The sequence below is a fragment of the Rhopalosiphum padi genome, chromosome 2, assembly GCF_020882245.1.
Source record: "Rhopalosiphum padi isolate XX-2018 chromosome 2, ASM2088224v1, whole genome shotgun sequence".
In the NCBI taxonomy this organism is placed as follows: Eukaryota; Metazoa; Arthropoda; class Insecta; order Hemiptera; family Aphididae; genus Rhopalosiphum; species Rhopalosiphum padi.
The window spans coordinates 17,144,105-17,163,316 of record NC_083598.1 but is presented as its reverse complement, the minus strand read 5'-3'; the positions used below and the strand labels follow the sequence as shown (position 1 = coordinate 17,163,316).

The 19,212-nt window shown below is 25.1% G+C and overlaps 1 protein-coding gene across 1 annotated transcript in view; it reads right to left on the bottom strand.

The window, feature by feature from the left end:
* LOC132919542 (muscle-specific protein 300 kDa) overlaps nucleotides 1-19,212 on the bottom strand; it is a 135,809-nt gene that overhangs the window by 61,558 nt on the left and 55,039 nt on the right. Inside the window, exons 88-98 of the mRNA XM_060981223.1 lie at nucleotides 12,582-12,776; nucleotides 9,896-10,075; nucleotides 8,941-9,087; nucleotides 8,712-8,870; nucleotides 8,445-8,657; nucleotides 6,769-6,918; nucleotides 6,577-6,687; nucleotides 3,549-3,797; nucleotides 2,714-2,878; nucleotides 1,879-1,962; nucleotides 1,652-1,810 (exon numbers count right to left, since the gene is read on the bottom strand). Of these exons, the coding sequence (XP_060837206.1) occupies nucleotides 1,652-1,810; nucleotides 1,879-1,962; nucleotides 2,714-2,878; nucleotides 3,549-3,797; nucleotides 6,577-6,687; nucleotides 6,769-6,918; nucleotides 8,445-8,657; nucleotides 8,712-8,870; nucleotides 8,941-9,087; nucleotides 9,896-10,075; nucleotides 12,582-12,776 (1,812 nt within the window). The remainder of the gene's footprint in view (nucleotides 1-1,651; nucleotides 1,811-1,878; nucleotides 1,963-2,713; nucleotides 2,879-3,548; nucleotides 3,798-6,576; nucleotides 6,688-6,768; nucleotides 6,919-8,444; nucleotides 8,658-8,711; nucleotides 8,871-8,940; nucleotides 9,088-9,895; nucleotides 10,076-12,581; nucleotides 12,777-19,212) is intronic.

The following is a 19,212-nucleotide window of genomic DNA, read 5'->3' as shown; positions in this document are numbered from 1 at the left end:
TAGTACTATTATCTTCCTTTATATGTGATGATTCTCTATCCTGGATTCTTTGATTATTATCTTTTCTATAATTTTTATTATTTTCATCATTCAAATGGTTTTCATTCTGTTGTAAATTATTGGTTTCATTACTTATACTACTCATTCTTTTATACATTAATAGTTTGACATTATCATTTTCAATGTCTGTACTTTTTTCCAGTATATTACTTAATACACTTTCATCATCAATTTCACCTTGTTTTGATTTTTTAATAAACACATTTGGCATTTTAAAACGAAGAAAACCTTTAGATTTTTTGTCTTCTTTTTTTTCTGGTGATTCTGATTTTTGTGTATCATAATGTATTTTTTCAGATTGAAATTGTGTGTTTACATCTATTGATTTCTTTTTCTCTAATAACTTATCACTTTCAAAACGATTATTTGCATCTAATTCAGTTTGTTCTAAAGAGCCTAATATTTTGCTACTATCAACATTTATTTCAGTCTTATCATTCTTACGATCATCTCGTAATGTTTGATTTATTTTCCTCACTAACTTTGGACTTCTCAAAACTTCACTGTCTTTTAGCATATTTATTGTGTTTATTTCATTCTCTCTTTCTATGTTTTTTATTATACTCGGGACAGTTACACAATATTTTTCTTGTGTCTGTGATTTTATTTTTGGGTGATTTAATGAATAATTTAATTTTGGAATCATCATGCTTTCTACACTAGTATTATATAAATCTTTAGGTGAATTCATGCAAGATAATTCAGTTGATATAATCGTGCTTTCAACATTGTATTTTGTGTCCTGAAAATAAAGCATTTTTGATCTACATAAATATTTATACTTTTTATTTTCATTATTTAAAATGTAATTGGCGCAATAAAATTATTAATTAATATTATGTTGAATATAATATATTATTTAACTTTAATTATTTTTTACCAATAAATTTCTAAATATATGATTTTAAAAATTCATAACTAATTATATTTTAATAAAATACACATAAACAAAATTAAAATATTTTGAATATATTTTTTTTATAAACTTATGCAATTGTATACCATAAATATGTCTGGAGAAAATGAGCTAAATATTTTACACAAAAAAAAAAATATTTACTGAAAAAAGTTTGAGAGTTAAATTTTCTACACAAAAATGAAAACAATAACTTTAGTTTTACCATTTAAACAATATATATATATATTAATTTAAGTTTTTCATCCTTTTTTAGATATAGTTTGCTTATCGAATTTCATTATACTAGTTTCAGCTTTATAATAGTAGACAATATTAGATTTTTTAAGATAAATTATATCATAGTTAAAAATTAAAAACTATCAATATTATGGTCTTTAAATTAATGCTTAACATTTTTTGTTTGTGTATTCTTACATAGTTACATTTATAGATATTTTTGTATCCTCAGTATTCAACGTCATTATATAAAAGTAGTCGAATAATCAAATGTTTATCATATGTTTAATATAATTAAATAAATCAACTACATTTATCTAGTTGTCATCTAAATAATACCGTGCATTTTTAAAAAATTGTGATACAAAATCTATGTACAGTATAATATCACTCATTTACACTTGTTAAAATTATTAATGAATAAAATAAATATATTAAATAATTATAAAAACATACCGTTTGATTCAATTTTGTAAAGTCATCTTTAATAATTTCAAGTTTTTCAATTATATAGTGAAGTTTTAATATACGTGTCTCATATTCAACATTTTCTTTAAATGTTTCCAATTGATGTAGTTTATCTTTTAATTGAATAATTTTTTCTCCAATATTATCCTAAAATGTTTAAAGATTAATTAAAGATAAATAAAATGCAAATCTATCAAATTTAATAATATAATTACTACATATTTGGGGCCATCGTTTTCAGTTGTTAATAACCAATTTTCATAATAACATATGATATCATCAGCATCTTTTAATTTTTTCTAAACAAATTAATATTAATGAACATTTTATAGAATTAATAATAAAATATTACTCTTAATCTATTTGTATGTATATATTTTTTTTCTAGTACAAAAACTGAATGCATAAAAAATTTGTTTTATTTTCAAATATTGCCTGTAGTTTAAGAGGTTTGCAAATGATCTACTATTTTGCTCAAAAATATTTCTTACAAGATAAACGTTCATTGCCTTGTCCTCATAACATGGATTAGTATAACACTTATTCTTACAGAGTACATTTTATTTAGATTTTAAAAATAATTCCAAGCCATGTATACAATTTAAAATATAGCCAATTTTTACAAAATTTTGTTTTTTAAAATTATATTTGTTTAGTAATGTAATCAAAAATTCAAGAATCAAACTGTAATGATCTTCATAGAAAATTATCGTCTATTTAACGAAAAAAAAACAATTAAATCAAATGATCACTCTACAAAGTGTGAATGATTTTTACGAAAAAGAATATTTTGAACAAAAGATCACGCTTTTGATTTTTGGTCAGCGATACCATTGACAACGATTGCAATACATGCATATTATATTATAGCTTGTTACACATATATTACAACCTCAATCACAGTAATTATCATTTATGAATAACAAAATTCACAAACACCACAGAATGTAGCGTTGAAAATATTGATTTTATTGTACCTTATTTAATAAATACCAGCAATACCATAAATTTATATAATAAAACATACCTTATTAAAATTATTTGATTTACCTGAGTGGTCATATTATTTCTGTTAATCTCTAAATTCTCAAGTTTCTCAACGATGGTTCTAAGACGAACAATTAGTATTTGAAATTCTTCTATTTTTTCATAAAATTTGTATTTAATTATGATTTCATTTAGTTTTATAATTTTAGTACTTAAATCATATAATTCCTGAAAAAAAAACATAAAATTACATACCTACATTATATTTAATATAATATATGGATTTCTTTAATAGTTTAATTATAATATACATTATACATTATTGCATATTATGTGAAATTTAAGGAAGTAGGTATACAGAGTGATTCTTTTATCATAGTTCCAAGTTGTTAAAAAAACAACATTTTTATTAAAAAATTATATTTTTAAATATTTTTTATCCTTATATTTTTTTAAGTTTTTTACTTTTTTCAAAGACAACATAGTTTTAATTTCATATTCCAAAGCAGAATAATTTTCTGAGTATTTTGATACATATAAATCAAATTTAGAGCGAGTAGTTTATGAGTTATACGTATTTAAAGTTTAGATGCGCGGAGTGGTGTGGTATGGGGTTACCCCGCAAAATGTTTGTGCACTACTCCGTTTGTCAAAACTTTAAATATGTAGGTATAACTCATAAACTACTCGTCCTAAATTCGATTTTTGTGTATCAAAATACTCAGAAAATTATTCTGCTTTGGAATAAGAAATTAAAACTATGTTGTCATTCAAAAAAATAAAAAAACTTAAAAAAATGTTTTCAAAAATATGAATACTTTTTGAAATAATTAGTGTATAACGGTAAAAGAATCACCTTGTATAATAATTCATTATTTTTCATTATTTCAATACTCACGTCTTTATCCTCATTAACTTCTAATTCTGTCAAAAAATTTTCATATTGTTCTAAATATATTTTCAGTTCTTTAATTGCCTTAGTTTGTGATTGATCACTATCATCAGTGATTAATGAAGTGATCATAGTTTGTGTTGAAGTTAATTCTTGTATTGCGGTATGTCCTTCATCAAATATCACAAGTGGTTTCATTGCTAATTCTAATGGAATACTCTCATCGCTTAGTGCTTGTAAATGTGATTTGATAGTCTAAAAATAAATACAATTTTCAAAAATGTATAGTATACATTTTAAACTATTATTTTTGTATTAATGAATAATTCACAAATCTTTTATTAGTTATTATATTATGCAACAGATATTATAGCAACAAATAACGATAGAAATTACACAAACCATACTAGCTGTTGGAGGAGTTTGGTATTCAAAATTATTGAATTAGGGGTATATTATGGTTGTAGTCTGTAAACAGAAGTTAATATTTACAATCACAAACATATCTGTTAGTATTATACTTATACGAGTACATTACGTAGCCGCCAATGTGTTTTTTCTAGACAAATATTGAAACATCAATAACCATTTGAAAATATTTTTATTTTTGTATATTATTGTGTAAAAACTGTAGATATTTGATATAATCATATACATTTTATAATTATTAATTTGTATTTACACGTCATAAAATAATTTGAAAATAATTTGTTTATCACAAATTCTGAGATAAAATCAAACAAAAAGAAAACAGTAAATAAATGTATATCTAGGTATCTAAATAGTCTTTCAGCTACAATAATATCCAAAAATCAGATTTAAAAAAAAATTAAGGGGTAGGTATACAAAATATGTCAGAATTCAAATACTATAGATAATTTTCTAAAAAACAGTTAAAAAACAGTTAAATTTAAGAAATACAAATATTAATCAAAACTATCACACAAGTATATAAAAATTAAGCCCAGACGAAAACAATTTTAAAATCTGCACAAACGTCAACACTGGTAGGTAACCTTACAGACTCGTTGTGTTCGATGTCAGTAGTTCCGTCTGACCGCCGTTGCATTTGCGTGTTTCCGAAAGGGGATAAGATAATAATATTATCAAAAGAACGTCTACCGGAAGAGGAGTCCCTATTGAGATGGGTTTTTACCGATCCGGCACTACGTTCGAAACGGCACGTGTACTTATTGTTGTCATCGATATTGGGGTTAGTAAATATCTGCGTGAGTTCATTCAGATCACGAGTATCGGATTTAGATCGGGGACGATCAATAACACGGTGATATCTGTAGTGTTTTTGGTCAACCGAACCAAATATCCCCTTTAATCGTTCGTTCAGATCGAAACAGCTGTCCGAGCATCTAGTGCTACTTGACACACCATCCAACGACAATCGGGATTTCGAAAAGTTACCAATGTCCGACGTAGTGTTTAATGGTACCGCCTCAGTAGTGTCGGCTACAGTTAATAGTTCCCAGTTACCAGCGCAAATCACCTGATTACATGTGTCAGAGATTTGAGTGGCCAGGTTTCGGGATTGGAGATTATCTTCGCTGTTACATCGGTTTTTCACGTCTGATACGACGATTTCCGGTTTTTCTGTCGATGACGAACTTGTAATGTCCACTGCGTAGCTTACGGGTGTAACTGTGTTTTTGATGTTCACTGGAGATTCGCCATCGGTGGTGTCTAGTTTGTTTCCAGAGTCTTTCTTAGTTACGTTTCGGTTCCTCCTGGAACGAGATCGTCGTTTAACGGGTCTAGAACTTGGTGGCGCGAGGGTAACGTAGTTTGAGTCATCTTCCTTTGATTGTTCATTCTCAGTTAACGCTGAAGACGACGATTTCTGCGGTGGTGATACGCGTAAAATAACGTTTTTTTTTAAATCCTTCGATTGCCATCTATCCTTCGGTGATTTACTTCTGGCTCTTCCCAATGATGGTGTTTGGAGTTGATTATTGAAACTTGACTTTCTACTCATACGTACTCCACCCTCAACATCAACTCGTTTCAATTCTGGAGTTGAGCTTCTACTGTTGTTCCTCGATGACAATACGCAACCAGTTTTGACGACTTCTGAGTACGTGGATGTCTCACCTTTTATCCAAAATGGCGAAGGAGAACGTGATCTAATTCGCGTTTGATGCCTGTCGGTTTCGGTTAAATTTAACACTATTTGGGGAGTTTTATTACGACTAATTTGTTTCGATGAATTTTTAAGATTTTTTACGGGATCTGTACATGACGTGGATTCCAGCAAAGGATTGGAACCGATAAAATGTTTGATATGCGTTCGCACAGTATTCATTGTACAATCCAAACGTTGCCGATATGATTCCAGTGCGTTTCGAACGTCCTGCGTGACCGAATAAATACCTTTAGAAACTAATTTTTATTTTGGAATTTTTTTTTTTTTTTTTTAATAGCTTAAATAGAAATTTGGAATGAATACGAAGGTATATAAATAAATGCATTTAAATGTCTAATTAGTTTAGTAAAGGGTCGGATATCGGGGAGCCTTGTTGAATGATCAGTTTGATTCGTTCAGTTCTTGAGTTAATCTTGCTTTGCAGTACTCGTATTTGTTCTTGGAACGCCTGCAATGTTCCAATCAATGGAACGGTTTTTTTTTTTTAATGTTTAATTCAGAAGAGTATTTTTTTTTTAATTTGTGTACCCAAAATATCTTACAAATATTATAATTAATCTTAGTGCATTATAACTGTAACTTATACTTAAATTAATTATAACTTAATATTTAAATTCTATTCAGTATTTACCAAGTAGTTTATATGCACAATAAAATGTATCCTCTCTATCTTATGTCAATCCCTTCTTACCAATAATAACTTATAATGTTGTAAAAAATAAACTAAAACGATTATCTACACAAAAGTTTGCAACCATTTTACTTTACAACATGTCTACTTCAATATGTATACATAACATAAAAAAATATCTCACTGTTGTTTTGTTTTGAACAATAAAATTACAAATTTTCGAGATTTAAATTTATTAGAGTACTTACATTTTGTTCTTGCATAGCCTTTTGTCTATCATGAGGTAAATACGTTGGACTTTGTGTCAGTCTTAATTGTTGCTCAGCAGTAATGACTTTTTGACGTAGATGTTGTATTTCCTTAATTATAAAAATTAAATAACAATTAATATTGCATTATTAATAGTATTATTTTATTTTTAATATAAATAAATATATTACTTGTTGGTATTTATCGAGTTGTGAGAGACTTTCTTCCAAATTATGTGCTTGCTCTTCCACAATTTTGAACAATTTATCTAGCTGAGACAAACCGTCTTTAGCTAAATGCTCAATGTTATCACTGCCACCAAAACCAGCTTGGAAATGAATCTAAAATTAATATTATTATAAACATACTATAAAATATATAAAATAATATTTTATCTTGTAAAAATCTATCTTTAATTTTATAAAGTAGGTATAAACAATTTAAAATTATTTATTAGATGCAGGATATATTTTTTGTATTATATAAAGTCACAACAATTATTATTAAGGAAGCTAAATTACTTAAAACTAAGGTATGAAAAAAACCATATACATTTGTATATATTAGTTATCATTATCAAGAGATTTAGACAATAAAAAATATTAAATTTATATTTTATTGTCATGCGTTGTTGAGAAATTTATGGGTTTTAATATTATGAACTAAAAACTATTACATTTTAAGTAATAATAATCAAGTAAAAAATTTTCATAAGTGGTTTACCTAAAAACTATCATTGAAACAATTTTAAGACAAATATTTTAGTTATAAAATGTTTTCTAATAAACCTTTTCATACTAATAAATTGTTAGCAGTGGCATTATTTTCTCGGAGAAATAAAAATAAATAATAAAGTAACTTGTAACAAATAGAAATGTTTAAAGTAGATATATTGTATCTATATATACAACTAGATACACAATTATAGTGTAATAGTGTAATTTGTAATTTATTTACTTGTATTCAGTTACTACTAATAATTATGTAACTTTACCATGTCTGTCAATATATTTATATTTTTAAATTATTAACTATTCATTATTATTTATTAGCAGAAACTATTTTTCAATATTATATTATTTGAATTTTTTTTATGACAAAATGTGTATAAATGAAATAAAAATTTAAAAATAATGCTCCCAAATTTTGTATGAAAGTAGGTCATCAATAGATATTGTTTATCTACACTTTTTGAAATCATAATTTTCATACCATTTTTATGGGTTTGATTATTAGTTTACTTTTTAAATTTTATTCAATGAAAATAATCGAAAACTATCAAAGATTCAAAGAGTTAAATTACAACTTTTAGATTATATTTTACATTATTCAATATTTTGTAATATAGGTATAAAATTAAATGTTAATATTTTCTTTTTTATGTCATTAAAATTTAAATATAAAACTAATAAGGTATTAAATCTTTAATAGTTTTTAAAAAAAATTATTTTTATATTACTTGTAAGGGAGGAGGGACATGAGAACAATTTTCTATTTTTAGGACTGATTTTTAGAATTGAAACCGTTGACACTGCACTATACTTTAAGATTTAAATAGATACAATATTGTAAATTCTTAATGAAAATTTCACAATAATATTTTAATATCAGCTAAAAATTAGTCATATAAAAGTCGTATATTAAACTCCATTAACACTAAAGCATTGAATAGCTAAAATATTACTCAGCCTATAACTTAATTATTAAAAAAAATAATTAAAGATACATAAAGCAGTGTAAATTATATTTTTGTAATTTTATAATATTTGATTTTATAAGAATTAAATAACTTAAATACAAATATAAAATATGAAATTAATTAAGTAAAGTTCCAGATAATATTGTAATAGATAATGCCGTGTCTAACCTGCAATTTTTCAGTTGACAATGTAATCTTTTTTCTTTGTATTGTAATATCAGCCAACATCTTTTCCCTCAAATCATGTTGTTCACGTAGTGTTCGTTTTTTGTTAACAGCTGATTCAATAGCATTTTGAGACTTTTCAATAAATAATTTAACTTCTTTTAATTTCCTTTCAAATTGCTCCCATTCTTCACATGTCTCGTGCAATAAAGCATTCTATAACATTATATTTTAATTATATTTTTTAAATTACTTGAAAAAGTTGAGTACCTTTTCTGAAAGCTTTCCCTCTACATCATTTTTAGCATTATTAGCTTCTTCTAGTTTTTCAGGCAAATGTCCAACATCAGTTGACAAAGCAATAATATCCAATTCTTTGCTCATTTCAGCTAGATGTTTGCTCTGTTGTTTGCTTGATTTCACAGCAGCCTATTAAAACATTACAACAAATTATAAAATTTATATTAAGTACACTAAAATATTTAAATTGCTATATTACCGAAAATTCATGAGCTTTTTGTTTTACTACTTCAAGTGAACTTAGAGTTATTGGTTCCTCTAAATAATTTGTTTTACTTTGGCACCAGGCCATCACTAAGTCATAAACAGATAAGAATTTTTGCCAGGCGTCCAAAGTGTCCCCAATCTAAATAAAAATTGTCAATTTAACAGATCAAAGAATCTTATAATATGCAAAACATTATTGTTTTTATTTTTAAGTAAAAAATTTGTTTTTATATTTTAAATATAATTATACATCTAAATATAGGTATCTATTGTCTATTATTTATATTATACATTTTACCATATAAACTTTATTTCTATTTTTATTTATAGTATAATGTTATCTTGATTTATTGTTATTATTATTGTGATATTTTTTTTACTATTATTGTTGAATTTTAAGTATATATATTAGAATCTTATTTCAATTTATTTAAATCATATTATAATATAGGTATAGAATGTTTAACTCACTGCGATATCTCCTGAATTAATAGAGATGTCATAATTCTGTTTTTTTTTTCTATACAAGACTCACAGGAACAAGGACTACAACTTGTAGTCTACAAGTATTTCAAATTTTAATTTAATTTAATTTAATGTGTTAATAAAAAATTTAAAAATTTAAGAGCCATTTTGTAGATTTTTTTTGAAAATTTTGACGTTAACATTTTATTTTCATTAGAATCGTGATTTTTGATACTAAAACAACATTTAATTAAAATATGAAATATTTGCTATAGTTCTTATCCCTAACTATGATATCTCCATTATTTCAAGAGGTATCACAATAGATAAATCTTTGTAGGACACTGTATAAGCTTTGGAAAAGTATTTTAATAAAAAATCTGGACAACATGCGTAATATACAATATATCAGCCTGAAGAGTTTATTTATATATTAGATTAGATACAAATATTAATTATTAATGCATGTTTTAACTTCTTACTTGATTACGTTTTTCGTCCAACCAAAGTTTCACTTGGCTCATTTTTCCTACTAACGATTCAATCGTTTTTGGAATCATTTCTTTTTCTTCTTCATCTTTTGTTTTTTCGACGATCTCATTACCATGTTTAATAGCTTTATTTAGTTTATCATTAATTACACTTATTTCATCTTCAATAGTCTACAAAATAAAACAAAATACTATTTTTATTAACTACATACAAAACAAATTTTAATTATTACTTATTAGTTGTCTATTTTAATTTTTAAGTAGTAATATTTTTTAGAATAGTTTAATAGTTTGGTACAAAATAAATAGTAAATAATAAAAAGAACATATAAACTCGCATTTAAAACAATTATTGCACTGACTATATTTTATTAAATTTCAATGAGAATAACTTTATAGCAAGTTTAAAATTTATAAATAATATTAAATATCAACATTTAAATTTATTAAATATTATTATAATACTATGATTTTATTGACCATTATACTTTGTTAGAATAAGTAAAATATATACAATACAAATTACAAATATTTGTTGTCATTTTGCTAAAATTAAAAAAAGAATTGGGGTTTTCAACAGTTTATGGTCAACATAAAATACTTATATAAATATACCTAATGTTAACACACTTTGTTAAATAACTTAATTACATCATTAATTGTAAATATATATTAATTTAAATTTAAAAAATAGTTAATACAGTTGAATTATTATCTTCAATTATATAAAAAAAAATCACATCTATAAATTACCCTATAATTAGAACATTTTCCAATTGTTACAATATTCAATAGTATAATTTTATCATACTTTAAATAATAAAAATATATAATTTTAATTTATTGAAATATTCATTAATTATTTTTCTAATCTTTTATTCTTGTATTTATATTATAAAACAAAAAATAATTTATCCTTAATTAAAATAATATAATATAATATGGTAGGTAATTCTATAAAATATAGTACCTAGTTAATATTTAATAGGTATAACCACTACCTACCTATAATATACCCAGGCAACTCAACCTATACATCTAAATACATCTGAAAAATGCAACTACTTCTTTAACACTTAAAAATTTAAAAAAAAAACCTGTATGACCTGAGTGTCCAGAGTGTCCTAAGGTGATGCAATGCCTGAATATTCAATATTTTCGTAAACTGAATATTATGTAGTTTTAACTAAAAATACACGATTAGAAAGATTTGAAAAAACGATGCCATATCACTTTGATTTTACTAATAGTAGTTCCAAATTAATTTAAAAACTCTTAAACAGCTACGATGAATAAATAACAGTGTCATTCAAGGGTATTAAAGCCTTCAGGCGCCAAGAAAAATTATCGTATCCCTTGGATGTCATTGATAAAAAAAAACGATCTCAATTTTAATTATTTTATATTGCTGTAAATGTAAAATTATAACAATGTAATTTAAATCATCAATTTTATAATTTGATAGTACTATATAGTATAGGTACCTAACTATAATAAAGGTACGACTAATAACCTAACGAGGTTCTTATAAAAAGAACAAACAAGTTAACGCTATAGTATAAGTTCTATTAATAATATTTTTCAACAAACTAAATATGTATTGTTGAGTTTTCCCAGTGTAAGTTTTTATTTTAATATATTATTTCACAATATCTTGACCAATAAATCAGTCTTTGATAAATTTATTTTGTTTAAATTGTAAATATTTGACTACTATGATCAACAAAAAAATGATCTCCGCATAATAAATTACGTTCACGTTTTCGAATAATATATATCACACTTTCCAACATATTAAATAATTGTTTAACAGATTTTATAATATCAGAGTGAACAAATAGCCATAGTTTTAGAAATTTCAATACCTATTACCAGTATTACCTATATTTTATTAAAATCATTATTTGTTAATGGAAGTAAAAGAACACTCTGTTTGAAACCATCGTCCCACCGGCAACTTGTCAAGTGTTGATTCAGAATCACGATATCGCATTGATGTAAAAATAAAATACATATTATACTACCAATATTACGCTAGATTACAATAAATCGATAAACAGATGTGATAAAATAAACACACGCCTAATTAAAAAATATTTAATAAAAAAGTAATTAGGTAGATAATATTAATTATTATACCTACCAGAATTTAAAAAAAATGTTATTCTTTAATTATTAAAACTACCTACAGATTTTAGTATTTTACTTATAACTTTATATTTTTTACTTATGAGTAATGAGTAATAACGAACTTTTTTGCATAATATATTTTATGTTTATACTAGCTGTATAGTGTATAGCATGGGTCACCAATGTATAGCATGCGGCCCCCAAACACATTTTATCTGGCCCGCAGACAAATAATAAATAACACATTATTACGACAACATTATATGTGTTATTATTGTAAATTATTATTGGTTTTTAAATAATGTAAATATGTACTAAGAATTTTGATGGCCCGTGAAAAAATTTCAGATCTTTAATGTGGCCCTTCAAAAATATTAATTGGGGACCCCTGGTGTATAGTATATCTTCTCAATAAATTATTTTAAATATTCGAAACCGAATATAACAATTTATTTAAAACTTATAAAATTAAAAGAATATAACTTTCAAAACCGTATTACCTATATGAATACATCATGCATGTAGAATAATATTATTTAGGTCGTACCTGTATATGTTCTTTGATTTTTTTCGGTTCACTGCCGCGATCTTGAACCTTCACTTCAGCCTCCTGAAGCCATCTCTGCACATCGTCTACATACTTCACATACTCAGTCCGAACGGTTTTGGCCCGTTTTAGGCCTCTACTGTTTGAATCCATCAAACTCGTTAATTCTTCGGAGACGAGCTCCAACGGATTGAACTGAAAACGCAATGTCAGTTAACGAAACAATAAAAACGAGTATTCTACTATAGACGGAACAATGAAAATAGAAATAACATTTTAAAAAACCCTCTACTATGTGAGTACATATAATGTGGTATTATAATTAATTTTATTTTTTAATTTATAAAAATTTCTTCGGCTTTTAAATTATTTGTTGATAATAACTGTGTAGTTATATGAATTACAGTTACATTTTTTAAATAATTTTTATAATATTAATAATGTGTAATTTTTTTTTTAACACGACATAGCATAGCGAACAGATGAAAAACAAAAAAAAAACGATATTATATTTTAATAACGTTGTGGTATTTGCATACAACAGTTGAACAGTCGAGAGGCACAGATACGCGCTTGCTGCAGGATAAACAAATCGCAACAACTATAATAGAATGGACGAACGTTTAGCCGCACTGACGACGGAATACGGTTTTTAGTTGCGCATGGATGCTGTACAAACAGGTTTTATGCACATGAAGAATAATATTAGTCATCACAACAACAGTAAAGGACATTTTATTTATAAGTCTTCGGTAATATACAAACACATTTGAGACGGTCCACATATCAAACGAACCAAACCTAAAAGATAATTTTCGAATGTTTGACCTCCAATTGAGTAATTTTATTGACGGGCCAATCAAAATTATATAAGAGGCCGACTATATTATACTGTTCACCCACACTTCAAAGTTATTATTTTTACTTTTTACCATCCGTTATTATAATACTTTTATTTATTTTATTCAAACAACACATTCGGAGATATGTGTCTCTATCCCACTACTTATTAAAAGACGTATACTGTTTAACGATCGATTGACGAATTTTTTATGAAGCACAACTAATAAAAAAAAAAATCACTTAGTATAGATTGGTATTTTTATTGTCAACAATCGAAATGTCGTTTGACGTTTAGGTAGGTTACAAGTAATAATAGCATCGAGCAAAAGTATTATTTTTTCTCGTAATCATATTATACTCGTTACTCATTTATATTTAAATAGAATTATAAGAAAAAGATTGAGTATAATAATTAATATTACCACAACATATATCTGCATACCTAGGCAGACTAGTCATATATTATTAGTTTTCACAATAATGAAAAAAATCACATTATTAATGTATGAAGATTATAAGGTGGGTAGGAAGGTAGGAACCTATTGGTCCTATCTTGCTATTTACGGCATAATATAATTTATTAGCCTGCAGAGTGCTATCTACATAAATTATAATGGGTTGGTACTTAGAATTTTTAAGACATGCAGTGGGATGGTTATTTGATTTCATAATAGCATTTATATATTTTAAAATATAAAAACGTGAAATATGTTTCTGAAAAATATATAATATATATTATTTTTATTATGATATTAAAAAAATATTTGTACAGGTATATTTTAATGATACACAGCAGCAATACGTTCCCGAAATATGTTATTTGTTTTTCGGAGAATAGCGATCAAATTGTCGAAACCATCAGCAATTATCAAAGACCATAAATGATTTAATATTATATTTATTTATTTAACAAGAATTATTGTTCATATTTTTAAAAGATTAATAATAGATGATTTTATAATATTTATGAAAACAATATAATATAATTTGTACGTTTTTCGTCAGTCATAATGAAATTACATACCCTACATAACCGATATTAATTTTCACATAATAAAATTATTTAATTGAATTTAAATTTAAAATTCATAAATATTTGTCTGCTCTTTGTTGCACCTTATGTTTCGTAATAATATGCAACCAAAACCATAAAGTGCGCGTCGAAGGGACGGAATAACAAACAATAGTTATAATTATTATCACGCAAGATTCCGTTATTGAAAGGCTAGAAAACGTAGTTTATTTTTTATACAAGGACAAAAACCCTATACTCTTTAATATCATGTTCGTTATTGGTAACCTAACCATGTACCTACATTAAATTATTCAACAATTTTCGCGCATGGACTTGTTTTATTGTCTGATCATTGCAATCATTAAATTAATAACAGAATCAGAATCAAATTATGAACGATGTATTTTCTTGAAATTGTTGTTCCTAGTTATTCTTATTTTTATCGTAGAAAATACCTAAATAATATATTTTTTTAAATTAAATATTCTAAAAAATTACTATTATAGGTACTATAGTTTAAAACAGAGGTCTTCAACTTTTTTTTAACGAAGGATCACGAGATACGTTTTTACATTGTGGACCAACATTTAAAAAAATATTTTAGTAAGAAATTAATAAATTTAAAATAATAAACTAATATATAGTTTTAAAACATAAATTAGCTAGGCGGACCGGAATCAGTCCTTGGCCCCGTATAGGTTGGATACTTCCGATTTAGAAACTTTAAAATATCAACTAAAAACATTCAAATGAAAAAAATGATAATATAATGAAATTAAAATTATCATTATTATTAAAAATAAATTAAATCAATAATTAATTAATAATAAAAAATAAATATTTATACTAAGTCTTTAAAAATAAAGTAATAATGATAAGTTTTAATCCATGATTGCTTTAATTAAATTATATAACATGTTTCAATAACTACTAACCTATTTTTATTTTTTAATTAATAGCATTTTCAAATTCAGTTCTGAGAATATAAATTATAATATCTCTAATAGTACTAATTATTCACAGTTAATATAAATAAACAAAACGATAAATTTAATGTTTAAGTTAAGAAAATATATGATACCTATAGATGATATTAAAATAATTTTTATCTTTGATCGTGCAATATTTTATAATTAAATAACCTGCAATAGTTGAGAATTTAATTTTTTTCTACAACTACTTAATCATAAATACAATCCATATTGTAATAATAAGTCTGTGTTATTTATTCTTTAAGTAAATATAATGTTATATTAATTACTAATACTATTTGTTGTGTACTGATTGAAAATGATTTGGCACGCGACTTTTATAAACATTCTTTTATATTAAATAACAGTGTAAAGAAACAAGAAAATACATCAAACGAATTAGTACAAAATATACTCGTTTGATTGACGAAATATATTTGAAGGTCGTGCGAGAGAAGGCCTAGCTGGATGCATGGTCACACCAAAGTATTAGATAATAGTGATAATACATTATAGAAAGAAGCTCGCTTTTACACGATGGACTAGTAATATTAAACAAATAGCAATAAAAATTACAGTTTACTCACCGTTGTTTCGAACGATTTGATTACATGTTATGATCGTTGTCAAAACAATTTTATTCGAAAGATTATCAAGTACACATTATTCACGCGTAATACGAATATTATTGTAATACGGAGCTATAGACAATATTTAAAAATTAAAAATATAAAAATTATTGTTAAAATAAGTCGGGTCAGAAATAAATAAAGACGAAATAATAACGTTCGTCAAGCAGTGGATTATTTAGGGTTACAGAATGAAAAAATAATAATAATAGCTCAGTGTTCAGACGCCCAGACAGAAAACGTAATTTTACAGGTAGGCGTGGTAATTTGTCTTTTTACTACATGTTGCACTATAGTGTAGCTATCGCGTACTGTACCTTATTCATCACAGAATAGAAAGGCCTTGGGAATGAATCGTTCTTAAACACGACGATGAACAATCGAGAAAAAAATTCCAACTTAATTAATTTGGACTAAAAAAAAAAATACCCGGAGCGCGCAGCACAAGTAGCCAACTACTTCTATAAATTCCGATGACAAACACCTGATTACTGATACAATGTATGCGCGCGACCAAATTTGAAAACAATTTGCTAACAATATATCAATAGTGGGACGTGATCAAATGTACTAGATTAGCCGACGTTGTATATAAATATATGTGAAAAAACTTCATACCATATACGCCTGGCGTGGCAGTAAACATAATAATAATATTTGTTGATAATTTAAACCACACTTTACACCGTCGTTTTATTTTATCTTACAAAATAGATTTAAAAAGTTATTATATTATCAGTAGGTTATAGTTTAGGGACACAAGAAATAATTTTCATTTAAAAAACCTACCTAGTATATGTACAAACAATAATATATTTAATTGGTACATTAAAAGCGTAATTGCTTAATACTTGAATAATATATACATATAATATACCAAGTATCGTATCGACCACCAATCATTACTAACGATATTGCAATTAATTTTCAAAGGAAACAATTTATACAATTATTATCCAAATTAAGCAATTATTTGTATTTATTATGATTTTTTTATTATTGAGCGATTGAGCTACATTTACAATAATCAATTACAATATTCACAATAATATTATTTACGCTTGTTCATGTACGTGCATTCGAAACATGATATTAAAAAAACCAAAGAGCAAGGTGGTGGACAGTCGTCTCGCTTCTTTCACTTTGGCGTAAGACAATGCTAGTTATATATTAAATAGTAGACACTAGACAGCAATTAATTTATCTTAAGGAAATCATTATATTAGAAAGACGACGGTGAGCAGATTTTGAAGACATTAAATAATATTTAGTATTGATATAATGATGTCAATTTTTCTAACGCCATCGAAAAATTTTAAAATTATTACTTCTTCGTAATACTTCATACCATTGAAAAAAAATATGTCGGGTAAATAAATGTAAATTCAGAATTACCGTAATTGAAAATAGCAAATCATTTTATTAATTCTTACATTAACAAAAATGTAATAAAATCCATGAAAAACATTGTAAAATAATATATATATATGTTAATATACCTAGCATCATATTTTATAGGTATTTATTATAAGGATAGGTATTAACTATAAGAATATTTAAATCATCGTTTTAAATTGAACTATAACCAATAAATACATAACAATAAAAAACAAAACCATAACCATTAAATTCCATCCTATGATTTAAATCGAAATAATAAATTCTATGTTGTTACTAGCTTACCAAAATAATTATTATTTGAAAATGATAAGTCTATGTATGTAAGTATTATCTAAGTTGGTAAATGAAAAGTAATTTTATGTTAAATTATCATAAGTGTCAATCTAGTCTTTAATTTCAATATACAATTAAATTACTAACTTGTGACTTAAAACATTATTGAACATAATATTTACTATCAAAGTAAACAATGATTAATAATCATTGATTATTAATTATTATACAGTCGAATCATTATAACTTGATTAGTCCAAAGGAAACATTTGAAAAAATGATATAGATTTTTTTTAGTATGTATAACTATTAACTATAAAATATTTTGCTTAAATTTAATTATTTTTCACTAAAAATGAATTAATAATGTTGGCCTAATGGCATATTATTATTTTTATTATATGTATAAAAACTGTTATTTTTTTTTCTGTATGATTATAAAATAATAATATAATTCAGCATTTGTTTATAGACACATAAACCCCTCATAAATTAATCAGAGATAAGCTACCTGAAAAATTAAAACTTCAAACTTGGCAACGCGCCAAAATTTGGATATAATATTTATAACTATACATTATAGGTATTTTCGATGAGGGACATCATTTAAACTATGATCTTTTCTATGTTATTCAGATTCAAAAGTAATTTTATTGTTTACAAGCGCTATAATGACTATAATAAATAATAATACATTTTATGATGAACGGCATTAACATAACAAGGAAATGATTAATAAATAAATCTACAAAATCCATGTTATCTTAATATGTATGTTAATTTATTTATTTATTTTAGATAAACTCAAAGAATATAAATCGTCATCAAAAACTATCATAAATTAATATAAATTGTCGATAATACTTAAAATAATAATAATTTGTTCATTGATAAATTATTTGTAAAAAATTACTAAACTAACCAATCGGCAATCCCTAATATCTGAGTTAGATTAGGCAAACATTTTCCCTATTAGTATCTGAACATAGGCATTTGAAATTTATTACATCATAAATTATAATAATGTTATACAAAAATACAAAATATGTCGATATTTACACTAAAAATGACCAAAGTCTAATGAGTTTCAGTTTATGATAGTTGTAATATTATAAAATATACACGGAAACATTATTTTTATTAAACGCCGTGTACAACGGTAACAATTGTTTATAAATAAAATACCGTCATAAATTTTATAGTTCTAAATTTCTAATTAAAATAAAGTTTTTATTTTTAAGTCTCAACTATTGGTAACATTTAAATTAAATACAAGTATATGTCTATGTGTAATTATATATTTATATAATACCTACAGTAGAGGATAAGTAAATTCTCAATTTATTTTATTTTGCATATTAATTGGAAAGAAACTTATCACTTTACTGTAGAAAATAGTTTAAGCATTCAATAATTATAGTTCTTATTATACATTTATAATACACTATTTACAACTTATATATTAAAATACAACTACCGCCTTTTCTCCCAACTCGTCA